The sequence below is a fragment of the Nerophis ophidion genome, linkage group LG17 (assembly GCF_033978795.1).
Source record: "Nerophis ophidion isolate RoL-2023_Sa linkage group LG17, RoL_Noph_v1.0, whole genome shotgun sequence".
NCBI lineage: Eukaryota > Metazoa > Chordata > Actinopteri > Syngnathiformes > Syngnathidae > Nerophis > Nerophis ophidion.
The window spans coordinates 11285234-11308316 of NC_084627.1; the positions used below are offsets into that span (position 1 = coordinate 11285234).

Sequence of the window (23083 nt, forward strand, 5' to 3'; positions counted from 1 at the left end):
CTGACTATGAGAAACCTTGGAGAGGACCTCTGATGTGGGCAACCCCCCCTCTCTAGGGGACCGAAAGCAATGGATGTCGAGCGGGTCTAACATGATACTGTGAAAGTTCAATCCATAGTGGCTCCAACACAGCCGCAAGAGTTCAGTTCAACCGGATCCAAGACAGCAGCGAGAGTCCCGTCCACAGGAAACCATCTCAAGCGGATCAGCAGCGTAGAGACGTCCCCAACCGATACAGGCGATCGGTCCATCCTGGGTCCCGACGAGCGGTCCATCCTGGGTCTCGACTCTGGACAGCCAGTACTTCATCCATGGTCATCGGACCGGACCCCCTCCACAAGGGAGGGGGGGACATAGGAGAAAGAAAAGAAGCGGCAGATCAACTGGTCTAAAAAGGAGGTCTATTTAAAGGCTAGAGTATACAGATGAGTTTTAAGGTGAGACTTAAATGCTTCTACTGAGGTAGCATCTCGAACTGTTACCGGGAGGGCATTCCAGAGTACTGGAGTCCGAACGGAAAACGCTCTATAGCCAGCAGACTTTTTTTGGGCTCTAGGAATCACTAATAAGCCGGAGTCTTTTGAACGCAGATTTCTTGCCGGGACATATGGTACAATACAATCGGCAAGATAGGATGGAGCTAGACCGTGTAGTATTTTATACGTAAGTAGTAAAACCTTAAAGTCACATCTTAAGTGCACAGGAAGCCAGTGCAGGTGAGCCAGTACAGGCGTAATGTGATCAAACTTTCTTGTTCTTGTCAAAAGTCTAGCAGCCGCATTTTGTACCAACTGTAATCTTTTAATGCTAGACATGGGGAGACCCGAAAATAATACGTTACAGTAATCGAGACGAGACGTAACAAACGCATGGATAATGATCTCAGCGTCTTTAGTGGACAAAATGGAGCGAATTTTAGCGATATTACGGAGATGAAAGAAGGCCGTTTTAGTAACGCTTTTAATGTGTGACTCAAAGGAGAGAGTTGGGTCGAAGATAATACCCAGATTTTTTACAGAGTCACCTTGTTTTATTATTTGGTTGTCAAATGTTAAAGTTGTGTTATTAAATAGAGGTCGGTGTCTAGCAGGACCGATAATCAGCATTTCCGTTTTTTTGGCATTAGTGATTGCTCATAAGGGGTTCAGTTGTTTTTTGTTTATTTTCTTAGATTTCCCCCTCCTGACCAGACAAGCTCTTCGTCTTCCCACTCCTTTTGGACTGTTTTTTTTTTCATTAGTCAAGTTTGTTCTCCGCCATTGTGCGCGCCTTTTGTTTGCCTTTTTTTTTTGTAGTTATAGTGTTTAAATAAAAGATGTTACTTTTACTTTCACGCCTTGCCCGCGCCAACTTTCCTTTGTCTTCCGGAAAAACAAGCCCCAAAGTCCACGTCCCGACAGAAAGTTGCCAGCTGGCTTCGTGTCAACTTTCGGTTTAAACAATAGACATGATTAATGACAGGTGTGCGACATGAGGAGAAGTGAAAACTAATGGGTAGTCATGGTAACAAAGCAAACAGGGAAGTGCAAAAACAGGAAACAATAGAGTCTTAAGCAAAACAGAGCATAACTAAACAAAACATGATCACAAGACATGACAGGAGGGGAAGAACAACATTTTTGTGACATTTTTACAACAAAGTTCTAAAGCTTAGTGATGTATCATGTTATGTATGTCGTGTTATTTATGTTATTCACATGTGAATAATGCTGTATCATAGACTACTTATGTTATTCACATGTGAATAATGCCTTATAATAGATTGTATTTATTTTATTCACATGTGAATAATGCCGTATAATAGACTGTATTTGTTATTCACATGTGAATAATGCTGCATAATAGACTGTATTTATGTTATTCACATGTGAATAATGCTGTATTATAGACTGCAGTTATTTACATCTGAATAATACTGTATAATAGACTGTATGTTATTCACATGTGAATAATGCCATATAATAGACTGTATTTGTTATTTACATGTGAATATTGCTGTATAATAGACTGTATTTATGTTATTCATATGTGAATAATGCTGTATGATAGACTGTATTAATGTTATTCACATGTGAATAATGCCGTATAATAGACTGTATTTATATTATTCACATGTGAATAATGCTGCATAATAGACTGTATTTGTCATTCACATGTAAATAATGCTTTAAAATAGACTGCAGTTATTCACATGTGAATAATGCTGTATAATGGACTGTATTTATGTAATTCACATGTGAATAAAGCCATATAGTAGACTGTACTTATGTTATTCACATGTGAAAAATGCCGTATAATAGACTGTATTTATATTATTCACACGTGAATAATGCTGCATAATAGACTGTATTTGTTATTCACATGTAAATAATGCTGTAAAATAGACTGCAGTTATTCACATGTGAATAATGCTGTATAATGGACTGTATTTATGTTATTCACATGTGAATAATGCTGTATAATAGACTGTATTTATGTTATTCACATGTGAATAATGCTGTATAATAGACTGTATTTATGTTATTCACATGTGAATAATGCTGTTTAATAGACTGTATTTATGTGAGTCACATGTAAAATATACCCAAGGGTTTATTGTCTATTGTGAGTGAATTGTGGTGCTGAATTTCCCCCAGGGATCAACAAAGTACTTTCTTTTCTATTCTATCCATCACAGACACGATTAAGCCCGTAAATTGAGGCACTACAGTATTTTCAATAAGTCACGTGATTTTATTTCTTTCCTTTTTTTTTCTCGACTCGGTGACGTGGCGGCATCGCGCCCGCCCCCTTCTGCCCCCATTCGGGTCCTGATTGGTCCGCTGCCGGGTTAGGCTCCTCCCCTCTGTTCTGCGTCTGCGCCCGGTGACGTCACAGACGGAAGCGGCCGTTCACTCCTCAGAAGAGACGGTGACGAGAACCGAGGACAAGAAAAACTTTTGCGTTCCTTTTCCTCCTCCTTTTTTTTTTTCGGGGAAGTCTTGTCCTCGTCTGGTCGGCGACAGGACGCGAGACACGGCGTTGGAAAAAAAAATCCCTTTAAGCCCCGCAGGTCAGTGGAGAGTGTTTGGAGTGTCACTGACCTCTGATGCAAGCTCCATGTTGGAGACTGCCAACATGGAGCTTGTCCATCCATCCATTTTCTACCGCTTATTACCTTTGGGGTCGCGGGGGGTGCTGGTGCCTATCTATGCTACAATCGGGTGGAAGGCGGGTTATACCCAGGACAAGTCGCTACCTCATCGCAGAGCATGGAGCTTGTGTATGACATATATATGTTCTGTACGCCGCCATTTAGACGTAATAAGATTGGTTTAAATCATTTATGAGGGAAAAGAAAACGACCTTTGAGTCACATGAAGGCTGCACGTGTTCCTGCAGGTCGAAGGTCAGACAAATCTCAGTTTACAGTGAGAAACCTCAAGGCCAGCATTTTCTTTCTTTAGTTTATTTCGAACATGAGCACACTTACAGCATAATACATCACGCAATTTAATATCATTTCACTTTACATCATGTAAAGGAGTAGGAAGAAGCAAAGCTTATTTAATCCCACCCCTTTCCCACTTCAGAGTGTTTATAAATATATATATATATTCATTTAATTACTTTTTAAATAGTAAAAAAACATCCTTGAATTACTAATACAACAATTTTGCAATATATATTTAATCTATCCATCTTCTTCCGCTTATCAGAGGTCGGGTCGCGGGGGCAGCAGCCTAAGCAGGGGCCCAGACTTTTTGTTGCAGTAATGGCTAAAGTAATATTATGCCATACTCGCCAACCTGGACACCTTAGAATTAGGGAGATATTCAAAAAGTATATATGTATATTTTTTTAATATGTATATATACATACATACATGTGTATGTATGTATATATACATATATATGTATATACACACTCACACACATATATATTAGGGGTGGGCTTCACGGTGGAAGAGGGGTTAGTGCGTCTGCCTCACAATACGAAGTTCCTGCAGTCCTGGGTTCAAATCCAGACTCGGGATCTTCCTGTGTGGAGTTTGCATGTTCTCCCCGTGAATGCGTGGGTTCCCTCCGGGTACTCCGGCTTCCTCCCACTTCCAAAGACATGCACCTGGGGATAGGTTGATTGGCAACACTAAATTTGGCCCGAGTGTGTGAATGTGAGTGTGAATGTTGTCTGTCTATCTGTGTTGGCCCTGCGATGAGGTGGCGACTTGTCCAGGGTGTACCCCCCGCCTTCCGCCCGATTGTAGCTCAGATAGGCGCCAGCGCTCCCCGCGACCCCAAAAGGGAATAAGCAGTAGAAAATGGATGGATGGATATATTAGGAGTGTGGGAAAAAATCGATTCGAATACGTTGCGCGATTCAGAATCCATTCACATTTTTTGAAATATCGATTTTTTTATTTTATTTTTTTTTTTTTATTTTTTTTTTTCAATCCATCAAACAATACCATAACAATGCTATCCAATTCCAAAACCAAACCAGACCCAGCAACACTCCGAACTGCAATAAACAGAACAATTGAGAGGAGACACAAACACCACACAGAACAAACCAAAAGTAGTGAAACAAAAATGAATATCATCAACAACAGTATCAATATTAGTTATAATTTCAGCATAGCAGTGATTAAAAATCCCTCATTGACATTATCTTGGACATTTATAAAAAATTTTAAAAAAGAATAGTGTCACAGTGGCTTACACTTGCATTACATCTCATAAGCTTGACAACACACTGTGTCCAATGTTTTCACAAAGATAAAATAAGTCATATTTTTGGTTCGTTTAATAGTTAAAACAAATGTACATTATTGCAATCAGTTGTTAAAACATTTTCCTTTATAATTATAAAAGCTTTTTTAAAGAAATCTACTACTCTGCTAGCATGTCAGCTGACTGAATACAGAACCGTTATGAATCGGAAAAATATCGTTTTTGAATCGAGAATCGCGTTGAATCGAAAAAATCGATATATCATCGAATCGCGACCCCAAGAATCGATATTGAATCGAATCGTGGGACACCCAAAGATTCGCAGCCCTAATATATGTGTATATATATATATATATATATATATTATCCGAGGTTGGGTCGCGGGGGCAGCAGCCTAAGCAGGGAAGCCCAGACTTCCTTCTCCCCAGCCACTTTGTCCAGCTTCTCCTGGGGGATCCCGAGGCGTTCCCAGGCCAGCCGCGAGACATAGTCTTCCCAACGTGTCCTGGGTCTTCATCCTACCGGTCGGATGTGCCCGAAACACCTCCCTCATGAGGCATTCGGGTGGCATCCTGACCAGAAGCCCGAACCACCTCATCTGGCTCCTCTCGATATAATTAAGTCAGTCATTATTAAGGCCCAAGCTGTTTGTTTACATGCTTTTTTAAAATGTATTATTTCTCTTTGCTATTTCGCCTATTTCGGCGGCATAGCTCGGTTGGTAGAGTAGCCGTGCCAGCAACTTGAGGGTTGCAGGTTCGATTCCCGCTTGTGCCATCCTAGTTACTGCCGTTGTGTCCTTGGGCAAGACACTTTACCCACCTGCTCCCAGTGCCACCCACACTGGTTTAAATGTAACTTAGATATTGGGTGTCACTATGTAAAGCGCTTTGAGTCACTTGAGAAAAAGCGCTATATAAATATAATTCACTTCACTTCACTTATTGAAGCCTAATTAGAATAAAAACTAAGAATCATCTTTTGATATGATGTACTTTAGTCCATAAGTACACAAATGTGTACTTCATGTTTAGTGACATGCTAATTCTTATTTGTACACTTTTTTTTCTTCCAAATTCCATTGTATGTTATACTCTTCTGACACCACCAGATGGCAGTATAAGTGTCCACATAAGCGGCCATAAGACCCCAATTCAGTAGTTTACACAATTTTAGAAATACGAGCTAAAAGGGGCTGTCCACGCATGTGGCCACTAACCCTTTAGAGTTAAGAAATTATCGATGTCGATGCCATTAGCGAATCGTCTTACCGAACCGATTCCTTATCGAATCCAGATAGGTTGTTGTGAGTTCCAGAAGCCATAGATGTTATGTGACTGTTTATATGGAGGAAAAGCGGACGTGACTGAGGACAACATGCGGACGTTAAAGAGTGAAGCTACATTTCTTCATCATACTCTCAGGGAAAGTGTGTGATACGTGATTGGGTGTAGGCTCCATCGCTCTGAATGGGGTAAACATTAGAAAATGGAAAGATACTTCCAATAAACGACAAGATAATGATATTAAGACATGCTGCCTAACCTTATCCCGCTCTAATCTGATTGGCTACTAGCCTCCCATAGCCCGCGGGCGGCAGCCAATCCGATTACGGCAGAGCGTCCGCTCGCCCATGTCAGCCGTGGTTATTGTCTTCTGCCTAATGATGCTCACGATGGCGAAAGACAAATGCGGCGTTGTCAGTTCTACAAACCCCGTTTCCATATGAGTTGGGAAATTGTGTTAAATGTAAATATAAACGGAATACAATGATTTGCAAATCCTTTTCAACCCATATTCAGTTGAATGCACTACAAAGACAACATATTTGATGTTCTAACTCATAAACTTTATTTTTTGGGGGGCAAATAATTAACTTAGAATTTCATGGCTGCAATACGTGCCAAAGTAGTTGGGAAAAGGCATGTTCACCACTGTGATACATCACCTTTTCTTTTAACAACACTCAATAAACGTTTGGGAACTGAGGAAACTAATGGTTGAAGGTTTGAAAGTGGAATTCTTTCCCGTTCTTGTTTTATGTAGAGCTTCAGTCGTTCAACAGTCCAGGGTCTCCGCTGTCGTATTTTACGCTTCATAATGCGCCACTCATTTTTGATGGGAGACATGTCTGGACTGCAGGTGGGCCAGGAAAGTACCCACACTCTTTTTTTTTTACGAAGCCACGCTGTTGTAACACTTACTGAATGTGGCTTGGCATTGTCTTGCTGAAATAAGCAGGGGCGTCCATGAAAAAGATGGCACTTAGATGACAGCATGTTGTTCCAAAACCTGTATGTACCTTTCAGCATTAATGGTGCCTTCACAGATGTGTAAGTTACCCATGCCTTGGGCACTAAAGCACCCCCATACCATCACAGATGCTGGCTTTTCAACTTTGCGTCGATAACAGTCTGGATGGTTCGCTTTCCCTTTGATCCAGATGACACAATGTCGAATATTTCCAAAAACAATTTGAAATGTGGACTCGTCAGACCACAGAACACTTTTCCACATCAGTCCATCTGAGATGTTCTCGGGTCCAGAGAAGCCGGCGGCGTTTCTGGATGTTGTTGATAAATGGCTTTCGTTTTGCATAGTAGAGCTTTAACTTACACTTACAGATGTAGCGATGAACTGTATTTAATGACAGTGGTTTTCTGAAGTGTTCCTGAGCCCATGTGGTGATATCCTTTAGAGATTGATGTCGGTTTTTGATACAGTGCCGTCTGAGGGATCGAAGGTCACGGTCATTCAATGTTGGTTTCCGGCCATGCCGCTTACGTGGAGTGATTTCTCCAGATTCTCTGAACATTTTGATGATATTATGGACCGTAGATGTTTTAAATCCCTAAAATTTTTGCAATTGCACTTTGAGAAATGTTGTTCTTAAATTGTTTGACTATTTGCTCACGCAGTTGTGGACAAAGGGGTGTACCTCGCCCCATCCTTTCTTGTGAAAGACTGAGCATTTTTTGGGGAAGCTGTTTTTATACCCAATCATGGCACCCACCTGTTCCCAATCAGCCTGCACACCTGTGGGATGTTCCAAATAAGTGTTTGATGAGCATTCCTCAACTTTGTCAGTATTTATTGCCACCTTTCCCAACTTCTTTGTCACGTGTTGCTGGCATCAAATTCTAAAGTTAATGATTATTTGCAACAACAAAAAAAATGTCCATCAGTTTGAACATCAAATATGTTGTCTTTGTAGCATATTCAACTGAATATGGGTTGAAAAGGATTTGCAAATCATTGTATTCTGTTTATATTTACATCTAACACAATTTCCCAACTCATATGGAAACGGGGTTTGTATTCGCCTTCAAGTGTAGCTTGTTCAGACTGTCTCTGTGGGCAGATATGGACCAGCACATGAATCACAGCAACATGCACACGGACCACGACCACCACCACGATCACACCATGGTCACGCCCACCAGCGGCGGCGGCGGCGGACACGACCACGGAAACGGAGGACACGTGGGACACAGCATGGTGGGTTACGCTCTGTCACTGTCACACGCTAACAACTCACAACAATCAAAAGCGCCATGTAAAACTGAATCATTGTTATAAAACTAACGCTGTTGCCTAGGCGATGACCTTCTACTTTGGCTACGAGAAAGTGGAGCTGCTCTTCAGCGGACTGGTCATCAACTCAGCCGGAGGTCGGCGTCAAACCACCTCACACCGCGCTCTCTTTTCTCGCCTTTTTCCACCCGATAAACGCTTTGTCTCCTTGTCCAATCAGAGATGGTCGGGGCGTGCCTGGGCGTCTTCCTACTGGCGATTCTTTACGAGGGTCTGAAGATCGGTCGAGAGTACCTGCTGCGCCGCAGCCAGGTCAACGTGCGCTACAACTCAATGCCCCTGCCCGGCACCGACGGCACCGTTCTCATGGAGACGCACAAGACAGTCGGGTGGGTGATAAACAGCAGCACCAGGAGCATATTTATATGTCTTTTATGTTACTTCCTTATGTCACGTAATACAATCCCTGTTTCCATATGAGTTGTGAAATTGTGTTAAATGTAAATATAAACAGAATACAATGATTTGCAAATCAATTTCAACCCATATTCAATTGAATGCACTACAAAGACAACATATTTGATGTTCAAACTGATAAACTTTATTGTTTTTCAAATAATCATTAACTTTAGAATTTGATGCCAGCAACATGTGACAAAGAAGTTGGGAAAGGTGGCAATAAATACTGATAACTTCATCAAACACTTATTTTGGAACATCCCACAGGTGTGCAGGCTAATTGGGAACAGGTGGGTGCCATGATTGGGTATAAAAACAGCTTCCCCCAAAAAATGCTCAGTCTTTCACAAGAAAGGATGGGGCGAGGTACACCCCTTTGTCCACAACTGCGTGAGCAAATAGTCAAATAATTCAAGAACAACGTTTCTCAAAGTGCAATTGCAAGAAATTTAGGGATTTCAACATCTACGCTCCATAATATCATCAAAAAGTTCAGAGAATCTGGGGAATTCACTCCACGTAAGCGGCATGGCCGGAAACCAACATAGAATGACCGTGAACTTCGATCCCTCAGACGGCACTGTATCAAAAACAGACATCAACCTCTAAAGGATATCACCACATGGGCTAAGGAACACTTCAGAAAACCACTGTCACTAAATACAGTTTGTTGCTACATCTGTAAGTTAAAACTCTACTATGCAAAGCAAAAACCATTTATCAACAACATCCAGAAACGCCGCCGGCTTCTCTGGGTCCGAGATCATCTAAGATGGACTGATGCAAAGTGGAAAAGTGTTCTGTGGTCTGACGAGTCCACATTTCAAATTGTTTTTGGAAATATTCGACATTGTGTCATCCGGAACAAAGGGGAAGCGAACCATCCAGACTGTTGTCGATGCAAAGTTGAAAAGCCAGCATCTGTGATGGTATGGGGGTGCATTAGTGCCCAAGGCATGGGTAACTTACACATCTGTGAAGGCACCAGTAACGCTGAAAGGTACATACAGGTTTTGGAACAACATATGCTGCCATCTAAGCGCCATCTTTTTCATGGACGCCCCTGCTTATTTCAGCAAGACAATGCCAAGCCACATTCAGCACGTGTTACAACAGCGTGGCTTCGTAAAAAAAGAGTGCGGGTACTTTCCTGGCCCGCCTGCAGTCCAGACCTGTCTCCCATGGAAAATGTGTGGCGCATTATGAAGAATAAAATACGACAGCGGACACTCCAGAGAATTCAACTTTCAAAGCTTCAACAATTAGTTTCCTCAGTTCCCAAACGTTTATTGAGTGTTGTTAAAAGAAAAGGGGATGTAACACAGTGGTGAACATGCCCTTTCCCAACTACTTTGGCACGTGTTGCAGCCATGAAATTCTAAGTTAATTATTATTTGAAAAATTATATAAGGTTTATGAGTTTGAACATCAAATATCTTGTCTTTGTAGTGCATTCAACTGAATATGGGTTGAAAAAGATTTGCAAATAATTGTATTCCGTTTTATATTTACAAACCCCGTGTTGTGAAATTGTGTTGGATGATTTAGAAGTAGCTAAAACACTGCCGACTGCGGATGGACGTTCACCGCTATCCATGTCTTAAAGCACCTCTTCCTGAGGGCGTTTCAGTGTTATATATTCACCTTTTTCTTTACTTTTTTGACGAAAATGCGTCCGTTCTCTCTTTTCTGTCTACACACTGTGTCTGCTTGTAAGTACTCGGTGTGTGTGCACTGCCGAACATGCTCCCATGCTCGTAAAACCAGCAATGTCACGATGTGACGACGCAGCGTCATGCCCGGGAACCGGTACTCTTCAAACAGAGTACAGTACCGTTTTTGATTCCTTGGTACCGCGATACTATACCAGTACCGGTTTACCGTACAACCCTAATAAGAAAGTATTGACAGTGAAATGTGTAGTTTCGACTTTACATGAGCCACTCAACACTGTCAGCGGGATGGACTTTCGGAACTGCCAGTTAGACAAGGAACGATCGTTATCTCCTTGTGTTCACACACAGGCGTCTTTATCACGTACTTTTGTACTTTTCTTAGCATTTACACTACAATCGGCAGAGGATATTGTACCCTTCCCGACCAAAGTATTGTGGTCTGATGTGTGTATATGGTGAGTTTGCTCCAATAATCGGCTCCAAAATGACTCTCATAAATATAGAATAGAATAGAATGAACTTTATTGTCATTACATTTGCATATAACGAGATTAAAGACTCCAACTTAAGGTGCGGTAGTGGGAACAAATATGGGGTGAAATAAATGACATAAGAGGTAATAAAGGAAAAACTAACAATTGACATAAACAGACTACTCAATCAATCAATCAATGTTTATTTATATAGCCCCAAATCACAAATGTCTCAAAGGACTGCACAAATCATTCCGACTACGACATCCTCGGAAGAACCCACAAAAGGGCAAGGAAAACTCACACCCAGTGGGACGCCAGTGACAATGCTGACTATGAGAAACCTTGGAGAGGACCTCAGATGTGGGCAACCCCCCCCCCCCTCTAGGGGACCGAAAGCAATGGATTTCGAGCGGGTCTAACATGATACTGTGAAAGTTCAATCCATAGTGGCTCCAACACAGCCGCGAGAGTTCAGTTCAAAGCGGATCCAAGACAGCAGCGAGAGTCCCGTCCACAGGAAACCATCTCAAGCGGAGGCGGATCAGCAGCGTAGAGATGTCCCCAACCGATACAGGCGAGCGGTCCATCCTGGGTCTCGACTCTGGACAGCCAGTACTTCATCCATGGTCATCGGACCGGACCCCCTCCACAAGGGAGGGGGGGACATAGGAGAAAAAGAAGAGAAGCGGCAGATCAACTGGTCTAAAAAGGAGGTCTATTTAAAGGCTAGAGTATACAGATGAGTTTTAAGGTGAGACTTAAATGCTTCTACTGAGGTGGCATCTCGAACTGTTACCGGGAGGGCATTCCAGAGTACTGGAGCCCGAACGGAAAACGCTCTATTGCCCGCAGACTTTTTTTGGGCTCTAGGAATCACTAATAAGCCGGAGTCTTTTGAACGCAGATTTCTTGCCGGGACATATGGTACAATACAGTCGGCAAGATAGGATGGAGCTAGACCGTGTAGTATTTTATACGTAAGTAGTAAAACCTTAAAGTCACATCTTAAGTGCACAGGAAGCCAGTGCAGGTGAGCCAGTACAGGCGTGGACAGAAATCTGCGTTCAAAAGACTCCGGCTTATTAGTGATTCCTAGAGCCCAAAAAAAGTCTGCGGGCTATAGAGCGTTTTCCGTTCGGGCTCCAGTACTCTGGAATGCCCTCCCGGTAACAGTTCGAGATGCTACCTCAGTAGAAGCATTTAAGTCTCACCTTAAAACTCATCTGTATACTCTAGCCTTTAAATAGACCTCCTTTTTAGACCAGTTGATCTGCCGCTTCTTTTCTTTCTCCTATGTCCCCCCCTCCCTTGTGGAGGGGGTCCGGTCCGATGACCATGGATGAAATACTGGGTGTCCAGAGTCGAGACCCAGGATGGACCGCTCGCCTGTATCGGTTGGGGACATCTCTACGCTGCTGATCCGCTTGAGATGGTTTCCTGTGGACGGGACTCTCGCTGCTGTCTTGGATCCGCTTGAACTGAACTCTCGCGGCTGTGTTGGAGCCACTATGGATTGAACTTTCACAGTATCATGTTAGACCCGCTCGACATCCATTGCTTTCGGTCCCCTAGAGGGGGGGGTTGCCCACATCTGAGGTCCTCTCCAAGGTTTCTCATAGTCAGCATTGTCACTGGCGTCCCACTGGATGTGAATTCTCTCTGCCCACTGGGTGTGAGTTTTCCTTGCCCTTTTGTGGGTTCTTCCGAGGATGTTGTAGTCGTAATGATTTGTGCAGTCCTTTGAGACATTTGTGATTTGGGGCTATATAAATAAACATTGATTGATTGATTGAATGTGATCAAACTTTCTTGTTCTTGTCAAAAGTCTAGCAGCCGCATTTTGTACCAACTGTAATCTTTTAATGCTAGACATGGGGAGACCCGAAAATAATACGTTACAGTAATCGAGACGAGACGTAACAAACGCATGGATAATGATCTCAGCGTCTTTAGTGGACAGAATGGAGCGAATTTTAGCGATATTACGGAGATGAAAGAAGGCCGTTTTAGTATCCAATAAAAATAATAAGCAATTCTGTACAATATACAAACACTATAGAAGTACAAAATACAAATACTGTACAATATACAAAGCAAGACAGGAGTACCGAAGTAATAAATAACAATCAGTGACGGACGTATTGCACTCGAAGGGTAGTATTGCACAGTAGGGTATTCAATCAATCAATCAATCAATGTTTATTTATTTATATAGCCCCAAATCACAAATGTCTCAAAGGACTGCACAAATCATTACGACTACAACATCCTCGGAAGAACCCACAAAAGGGCAAGGAAAACTCACACCCAGTGGGCAGGGAGAATTCACATCCAGTGGGACGCCAGTGACAATGCTGACTATGAGAAACCTTGGAGAGGACCTCAGATGTGGGCATGATATTGTATAGGGGTGAATTATTATTATTATAAGTTAGAGTTCGACACGGTGACAGCTTATTATTAATATTAATTAATATTATTAATATTGAACTCATTCAATTTTTACGATTTGTTGGCGAACAAAACTGCTCATGTCTGTGGGGAACGCTGACACCTTCCGAGTCATCCTTCACTCTGTGAATTGGCACGGGGAAATAACCAATCAGAAAGCTACATAAAGCGTACTCATTAGTAAGGAAGTGCCGTATTTTCCAGACCATACGGCGCAGCAGATTAAAAGGCGCACAGCCGATGAGCGGGTCTATTCAGGTCTATTTTCATACATTACGAGCATCGGATTTTGAGATGCATTTTTAAGCACCCCTCCATTCAGATTCTTTGGGTGACAATTTGATTCAACAAAATTCACGTGTCAAACTGCCTGTTAGGTTCAAACACTGGTGACATCTATTAATCAGACAAGAAGCAAGGAACCAAGCAGACACAGAGTTGAATAGAGCTCATTAGGAGACACGTGTTTTGGGCTGTACTCTAGTTACAGATCCAAACAACGTTCCAAAGAACAGCCCGCGCGCCTCCTGTATTTATTAGGGAAATCCCTATTACATCATTGTGACTGAGGGGAAAGGGGGGAGTGGACTCCACACAAGATATGAAAATACCAAAATGCAAATATGTTGACACTTGGTGCTATCGCCCAGTCTGTTCTTGTGCTGGCCCCAAAACAGAATGTTTGGCCTTGGCAGTCAGCATGCGGAATCTGGACAGAACACTCATAGGAAAGAAAGGCGAGTAATCTCTCAGATTGCCAGTTCTGCACAAATATGGAAAAACCGCTTCAGCACAAATTGACAATAATTTATAGTAACGGCCCTTAAGCATATAGTTATGATGATGATATATACATAATTATTCTAACAGGGGCTTCACGGTGGAAGAGGGGTTAGTGCGTCTGCCTCACAATACGAAGGTCCTGCAGTCCTGGGTTCAAATCCAGGCTCGGGATCTTTCTGTGTGGAGTTTGCATGTTCTCCCCGTGAATGCGTGGGTTCCCTCCGGGTACTCCGGCTTCCTCCCACTTCCAAAGACATGCACCTGGGGATAGGTTGATTGGCAACATTAAATTGGCCCTAGTGTGTGAATGTGAGTGTGAATGTTGTCTGTCTATCTGTGTTGGCCCTGCGATGAGGTGGCGACTTGTCCAGGGTGTACCCTGCCTTCCGCCCGATTGTAGCTGAGATAGGCGCCAGCGACCCCGAAAGGGAATAAGCGGTAGAAAATGGATGGATGGATATTCTAACAGGGCCACATCGCAGCTATGGTTGGCCTCAACAATGAGTAATGCATACAGTATATACATATATATATATATATATATATATATATATATATATATATATATATATATATAGCCGCAAAAAAAATTAAAACCGATATTACATACAGATAGTGTGTCATGAGATATAAAAAGAATTAAAGGCCTACTGAAAGCCACTACTAGCGACCACGCAGTCTGATAGTTTATATATCAATGATGAAATATTAACATTGCAACACATGCCAATACGGCCGCTTTAGTTTACTAAATTGCAATTTTAAATTTCGCACGTAAGTATCATGCTAAAACGTCGCGGTATGATGACGCGTGCGTGTGACGTCACGCTTTGTAGAGGACATTTTGGTCCAGCACCGTTCACAGCTATAAGTCGTCTCTTTTCATTGCATAATTCCAAAGTATTCTGGACATCTGTGTTGCTGAATCTTTTGCAATTTGTACAATAAATAATGGAGACGTCAAAGAAGAAAGCTGTAAGTGGGAAGCGGTGTATTGCGGCCGCCTTTAGCAACAAAAACACAGCCGGTGTTTCCTTGTTTACATTCCCGAAAGATGACGGTGAAGCTTAACTATGGAACAGAGCACATGGTTCCCTACCACATGTCAACCGGCAGGTTTCGGTGAGAAAATGGTGGTAATAAGTCGGCTCTATATATATATATATATATATATAATACATTCACAATATATTTGTTTACATAAGCTGCAAAAAATATGTAAATGTTACTTTAAAACTGGCAGCTCAGTCACCAGAATTTTACAGTAAAAGCAGGTTTTTTTTTACACATCTAAAATAAATACCATTACTGTCATGCAAATAAAAGTTGTATTATAAATATATACAACAATCAAAAACAATGTAATATAATACAATAAATAATAATAATAATAGTAACATTTAAAAAAAGTAACAATGTCACAAAAATAAAAATGTAAAATAACTAATATTACTGTTCTGCAAATAAAAATGTTTTAGAACGAAATACAACAATCAAAAACTAATAGTATATACATTTAAAAAAATGTCCCCTTTTTCCGTTCTCCTACACACAACTGTTTGAGGAAAAAGTCACCATTAGCAAAATAACAAAAAAGTAACATTACAAAAATATGCATTTTAAAATGTAAACAAAGCTAAAACAACTATATCAGAACTAAGTAAAACAAAAACGGATAGTATATACATTTTAAACAATATTCCTGTGACAGTCTCTTGCTGTCGTCGTGCGGGTTCAATGGACCACCCAGGAAGGACATGATTTGAGCAGGTTTGACTTCTTTATTTTTCAATAAAGCTTGATTGCAGCTCGGATCGCTTTTCAGCCCCTTCCTCCACTGCTCGTTCCCGGTCTGCTTCGTCTTGCGCTCTGTGTTGCTCTCGTTTCTCATGCGCTGCGGACTCTCCTCCTTCTTCCTCGATCCCTCCTCCTTCTCCTCTTTTATACAGTGTCAGGAGAAATGTTAATCGTTTCCCGGTGTGTGAGCCACGCACCTGGATTCGATTGCGGCTGCGTCGCTCCCGGCACGCCCCGCCTCTCCGCCGCATTCTCCGCCTCCTTGCCGCCATCAATTCCCTTGCTCTGTTCTCCAACACAACTGTTTGAGAAAAAAGTCACCAATAGTAGAATAACAAAAAAGTAACAATGTAACAAAAATATGCATTTTAAAATGTAAACAAGGCTAAAACAACTATATCAGAACTAAGTAAAACAAAAACAGATAGTATATACATTTTAAACAATATTCCTGTGACATTCTCTTGCTGTCGTCGTGCGGGTTCAATGGACCACCCAGGAAGGACATGATTTGAGCAGGTTTGACTTCTTTATTTTTCAATAAAGCTTGATTGCAGCTCGGATCGCTTTTCAGCCCCTTCCTCCACTGCTCGTTCCCGGTCTGCTTTTCAGCCGCCGCCGTCGTTCTCGTCTTACGCTCTGTGTTGCTCTCGCTTCTCATGCGCTGCGGACTCTCCTCCTTCCTCCTCGATCTCTCCTCCTTCTCCCCTTTTATACAGTGTCAGGTGAAATGTTAATTGTTTCCCGGTGTGTTAGCCACGCACCTGGATTCGATTGCGGCTGCGTCGCTCCCGGCACGCCCCGCCTCTCCGCTCCGCCGCATTCTCCGCCTCCTTGCCGCCATCAATTCCCTTGCTCTGTTCTCCAACACAACTGTTTGAGGAAAAAGTCACCATTAGCAAAATAACAAAAAAGTAACAATGTAACAAAAATATGCATTTTAAAATGTAAACAAAGCTAAACTAACTATCATTACATGCAGGGCTTTGTGAAAAAGAAGATTAGTAGTCAGTAGAGCTGGGATGGGAGGGGCAAAGCATGAGCAGAGAAAGAGCAGAAACTGCAACAAAAGTATCGCCGTAACACTCGCCATCTTGTCTCCTCAGGCAGCGGATGATAAGCCCCGCCCACTTCCTGCAGACACTGCTGCACATCATCCAGGTGGTGGTCAGCTACCTCTTGATGCTGGTCTTCATGACGTACAACGCCTACCTCTGCATCGCCGTGGCGTTGGGCGCCGGCGCCGGCTACTTCCTGTTCAGCTGGCGGAAGGCGGTGGTCGTGGACATCACGGAACACTGCCATTAACCGGCGGGCTCGTTAGCGTCCCGTGGTGGCTTCATGTAGGTCGTGGATACACCAACAAGCTGTTTACTATAAGATGGCACGTTAGCGCAGGAGCTAATAGGCTTCTGACCTCAGACAAAAAGGTCGGTAACCATGGTGACACAATGGTAGGTTAATTTGCACACTAGTTAGCCAGTATTGAAGTTTTGTAGAGAAACTGAAGCTCAAGCAGCGGAAGGTGTTAAGTAGTCGTGTTTAATTTGCTGTCTCGTGCCATGAAATCTGCTGATGTGAACCAGCTGCAAGTAGTGTAAATATTAGCTCAGCTAGAAGTAGCAAATGTTTTATCGATTTTCCCTGGCAATCAAACTGTCTTTTTTTTTTTTTATTATTATTGTTTTTATCAGTTCAGACGTCATGAAAGCGTCCGTCAGCCTTAATGACACCGCTGCCTTAACTAGCTCAACGAGTCTCGTCGGCTAATTGATTGTGCGAATCACATGGGTGTTGTTGATTTGTTTGTCACTCAAAATCATTAGGCAGTGAGAGCTGACTGAAGGGACCAATCAGAGTGCAGGATGTTTGTCACAATCAAAAATAAATAAAGGTTGTATAGAAAGTATCTCGGTGTTTCTTAACCATAAGGCCAATTGTCGGGTTGCCGAAAAACGCTTTTGTCAGCTGTGGTCAGTCTCGGTTGGAATAGACCAGGGGTCGGCAACCTAAAATGTTGAAAAATCAATCAATGTTTACTTATATAGCCCTAAATCACTAGTGTCTCAAAGGGCTGCACAGACCACCACGACATCCTCGGTAGGCCCACATAAGGGCAAGGAAAACTCACACCCAGTGGGACGTCGGTGACAATAATGACTATGAGAACCTTGGAGAGGAGGAAAGCAATGGATGTCAATCAATCAATCAATCAATGTTTATTTATATAGCCCCAAATCACAAATGTCTCAAAGGACTGCACAAATCATTACGACTACAACATCCTCGGAAGAACCCACAAAAGGGCAAGGAAAACTCACACCCAGTGGGCAGGGAGAATTCACATTCAGTGGGACGCCAGCGACAATGCTGACTATAAGAAACCTTGGAGAGGACCTCAGATGTGGGCAACCCCCCCCCTCTAGGGGACCGAAAGCAATGGATGTCGAGCGGGTCTAACATGATACTGTGAAAGTTCAATCCATAGTGGCTCCAAGACAGCAGCGAGAGTCCCGTCCACAGGAAACCATCTGAAGCGGATCAGCAGCGTAGAGATGTCCCCAACCGATACAGGCGAGCGGTCCATCCTGGGTCCCGACGAGCGGTCCATCCTGGGTCTCGACTCTGGACAGTCAGTACTTCATCCATGGTCATCGGACCGGACCCCCTCCACAAGGGAGGGGGGGACATAGGAGAAAGAAAAGAAGCGGCAGATCAACTGGTCTAAAAAGGAGGTCTATTTAAAGGCTAGAGTATACAAATGAGTTTTAAGATGAGACTTAAATGCTTCTACTGAGGTAGCATCTCGAACTGTTACCGGGAGGGCATTCCAGAGTACTGGAGCCCGAACGGAAAACGTTCTATAGCCCGCAGACTTTTTTGAGCTCTAGGAATCACTAATAAGCCGGAGTCTAACATGATACTGTGAAAGTTCAATCCACAATGGATCCAACACAGTCGCGAGAGTCCAGTCCAAAGTGGATCCAACACAGCAGCGAGAGTCCCGTTCACAGCGGAGCCAGCAGGAAACCATCCCAAGCGGAGGCGGATCAGCAGCGCAGAGATGTCCCCGGCCGATACACAGGCGAGCAGTACATGGCCACCGGATCGGACCGGACCCCCTCCACAAGGGAGAGTGGGACATAGAAGAAAAAGAAAAGAAACGGCAGATCAACTGGTCTAAAAAGGTAGTCTATTTAAAGGCTAGAGTATACAAAAAAAGGCATATTGGTCCAAAAATACAAAAAACAAATATGCCTGGAGCCGTAAAAAAATTAAAACCGATATTACACACAGATAGTGTGTCATGAGATATAAAATGATTTAAAGGCCTACTGAAAGCCACTACTAGCGACCACGCAGTCTGATAGTTTATATATCAATGATGAAATATTAACATTGCAACACATGCCAATACGGCCTTTTTAGTTTACTAAAGTGCAATTTTAAATTTCGCGCGTAAGTATCATGCTAAAAGGTCGCGGTATGATGACGCGTGTGTGTGACGTCACGCATTGTAGAGGACATTTTGGTCCAGCACCGTTCACAGCTATAAGTCGTCTCTTTTCATTGCATAATTCCAAAGTATTCTGGACATCTGTGTTGCTGAATCTTTTGCAATTTGTTCAATGAATAATGGAGACGTCGAAGAAGAAAGATGTAGGTGGGAAGCGGTGTATTGCGGCCGCCTTTAGCAACACAAACGCAGCCGGTGTTTCCTTGTTTACATTCCCGAAAGATGACGGTGAAGCTTTACTATGGAACAGAGCGGACAAGCGCACATGGTTCCCTACCACATGTCAACCGGCAGGTTTCGGTGAGAAAATGGTGGTAATAAGTCGGCTCTTACCGTAGACATGAGCAGAGAGCTTGCGTCGTTCCTCCTGCACCTGTCAAAGACGCAGCTGCGGACTCTCTTGCCTCCTTCCACCGGCCGCCCCCGACCGTCAGATGCTTCCACCGTGGTTTCCCTCGGTTGTGGCGGTCACCACACCCGTGGCCACACCCCTCCAACTTTCAGGTTGTACAGGTACAACCATATAATCGCACTAAAACACTAGTAACACAATAAGCAGATAAGGGATTTTCCAAAATGATCCTAGTAAATTTGTCTAATAACATCTGAATAGCTCTGGCGTCTAGTTTTTTTTTTCTTTTTTTCTAGTCCTTCACTCTCACTTTCCTCATCCACAAATCTTTCATCCACCACTCAAATTAATGGGGAAATCGTCGCTTTCTCGGTCCGAATCGCTCTCGCTGCTGGTGGCCATGATTGTAAACAATGTTCAGATGTGAGGAGCTCCACAACCCGTGACGTGACGCGCACATCGTCTGCTACTTCCGGTACAGGCAGGGCTTTTTTATTAGGGACCAAAAGTTGCGAACTTTATCGTCGATGTTCTCTACTAAATCCTATCAGCAAAAATATAGCAGTATCGCGAAATGATCAAGTATGACACATAGAATGGACCTGCTATTCACGTTTAAATAAAAAAATCTCCTTTCAGTGGGCCTTTAACAGGACTTAAAGAAAACTAAATGACCTCAAATATACCAAGAAATGAGGCATAATGATGCAATATGTACATATAGCTAGCCTAAATAGCATGTTAGCATCGATTAGCTCGCAGTGACCAAATATGTCCGATTAGCACTCCACACAAGTCAATAACACCAACAAAACTCACCTTTGTGCATTCATGCACAACGTTAAATGTTTGGTGGACAAAACGAAACAGAAAAAAAAGTGACATAAAACATGTCCTAGAAAGTCGGAGAAAGTTCTACATGTAAACAAACTACGGTGAGTTCAAGGACCGCCAAAATAAGTAGGACAAAACGGCGCTCGCCAAATACTCGAATCAGTGAAGCATGTTAAATGTAAATAGTGTGCTTTATAACAATTAGTGAGGTTTGTGTCATGTTTGTCCTCCTACAGAAACCATATTAAAACCAAAAATATACATTTTTTTCCCCTTCTTCCATACAGTTTTTGATAAAAGCTCCAAAGAGCCACTAGGGCGGCGCTAAAGCCGCGGGTTGCTGACCCCTGGAATAGACTTTTCATTGATTCAGAGTTTCACTTTCTGAGTTCTTGGAGTGCGTATCCTGTATTAAAAACTGGTTGTTCTCAAACTTCCTCCGGATAAATTCAAACAAAACGGAAACTTGGATAATTGCCCCAGATAAAAAGATCCCCCTGATCTTGGACTCCCTGGGTGCATCTATTAAAAGATGCATACATTTAAGATGTGACTAAGGTTTTACTACTTACGTATAAAATACTACACGGTCTAGCTCCATCCTATCTTGCTGACTGTACTGTACCATATGTCCCGGCAAGAAATCTGCGTTCAAAGGACTCCGGCTTTTTAGTGATTCCCAGAGCCCAAAAAAAGTCTGCGGGCTATAGAGCGTTTTCTATTGGGGCTCCAGTACTCTGGTAACAGTTAGAGATGCTACCTCAGTAGAAGCATTTAAGTCCCATCTTAAAACTCATTTGTATACTTTAGCCTTTAAATAGACCCCCCTTTTAGACCAGTTGATCTGCCGTTTCTTTTCTTTTCTGGTCTGCCCCCCTCTCCTTTGTGGAGGGAGGGGGGGGGGGCACAGGTCCGGTGGCCATGGATGAAGTGCTGGCTGTCCAGAGTCGAGACCTGGGGTGGACCGCTTGCCTGTGCATCGGTTGGGGACATCTCTGCGCTGCTGACCTGTCTCCGCTCTGGATGGTCTCCTGCTGGCCCCACTATGGACTGGACTCTCACTATTATGTTAGATCCACTATGGACTGGACTCAATTATGTTGGATCCACTATAGACTGGACTCAATTATGTTGGATCCACTATGGACTGGACTCTCACTATTTTGTTAGATCCACTACGGACTGGACTCTCACTATTTTGTTAGATCCACTACGGACTGGACTCTCACTATTATGTTGGATCCACTATGGACTGGACTCTATTATGTTGGATCCACTATAGACTGGACTCAATTATGTTGGATTCACTGTGGCCTAGACTCCCACACTATTATGTTGGATCCACTATGGACTGGACTCTCACTATTATGTTAGATCCACTGTGGCCTGGACTCTGACTATTATGTTAGATCCACTATGGACTGGACTCTCACACTATTATGTTAGATCCACTATGGACTTGACTCTCACTATTATGTTAGATCCAATATGGACTGGACTCTCACTATTATGTTAGATCCACTATGGACTGGACTCTTTCACTATTATGTTAGATCCACTATGGACTGGACTCTCACTATTATGTTAGATCCACTATGGACTGGACTCTCACTATTATGTTAGATCCACTATGGACTGGAATCTCACTATTATGTTAGATCCACTATGGACTTGACTCTCACTATTATGTTAGATCCACTATGGACTGGACTCTCAATATTATGTTAGATCCACTATGGACGGGACTCTCACACTATTATGTTAGATCCACTATGGAGTGGACTCTCACTATTATGTTAGATCCACAATGGACTGGACTCTCACTATTATGTTAGATCCACTATGGACTGGACTCTCACTATTATGTTGGATCCACTATGGACTGGACTCTCACTATTATGTTAGATCCACTATGGACTGGACTCTCACTATTATGTTCGATCCACTATGGACTGGACTGTCACTATTATGTTAGATCCACTATGGACTGGACTGTCACTATTATGTTAGATCCACTATGGACTGGACTGTCACTATTATGTTAGATCCACTATGGACTGGACTCTCACTATTATGTTAGATCCACTATGGACTGGACTCTCACTATTATGTTAGATCCACTATGGACTGGACTCTCACTATTATGTTAGATCCACTATGGACTGGACTCTCACTATTATGTAAGATCCACTATGGACTGGACTCTCACTGTTATGTTAGATCCAATATAGACTGGACTCTATTATGTTAGATCCACTATGGACTGGACTCTCACTATTATGTTAGATCCACTATGGACTGGACTCTCACTATTATGTTAGATCCACTATGGACTGGACTCTCACTATTATGTTCGATCCACTATGGACTGGACTGTCACTATTATGTTAGATCCACTATGGACTGGACTGTCACTATTATGTTAGATCCACTATGGACTGGACTCTCACTATTATGTTAGATCCACTATGGACTGGACTCTCACTATTATG

General features: G+C 42.7%; 1 protein-coding gene across 1 annotated transcript; it reads left to right on the forward strand.

Annotated features, from left to right (window-relative positions):
- The first annotated feature begins 2839 nt into the window (after window positions 1-2839).
- Window positions 2840-17797, forward strand: slc31a1 (solute carrier family 31 member 1). Its single transcript, XM_061876260.1, has 5 exons — window positions 2840-3052; window positions 8074-8210; window positions 8311-8383; window positions 8467-8635; window positions 16995-17797. Exons 2-5 carry the CDS (start codon window positions 8076-8078, stop codon window positions 17194-17196), a joined length of 579 nt encoding a protein of 192 aa, XP_061732244.1. The 5' UTR covers window positions 2840-3052; window positions 8074-8075; the 3' UTR covers window positions 17197-17797.
- The last annotated feature ends 5286 nt before the right edge of the window (window positions 17798-23083 follow it).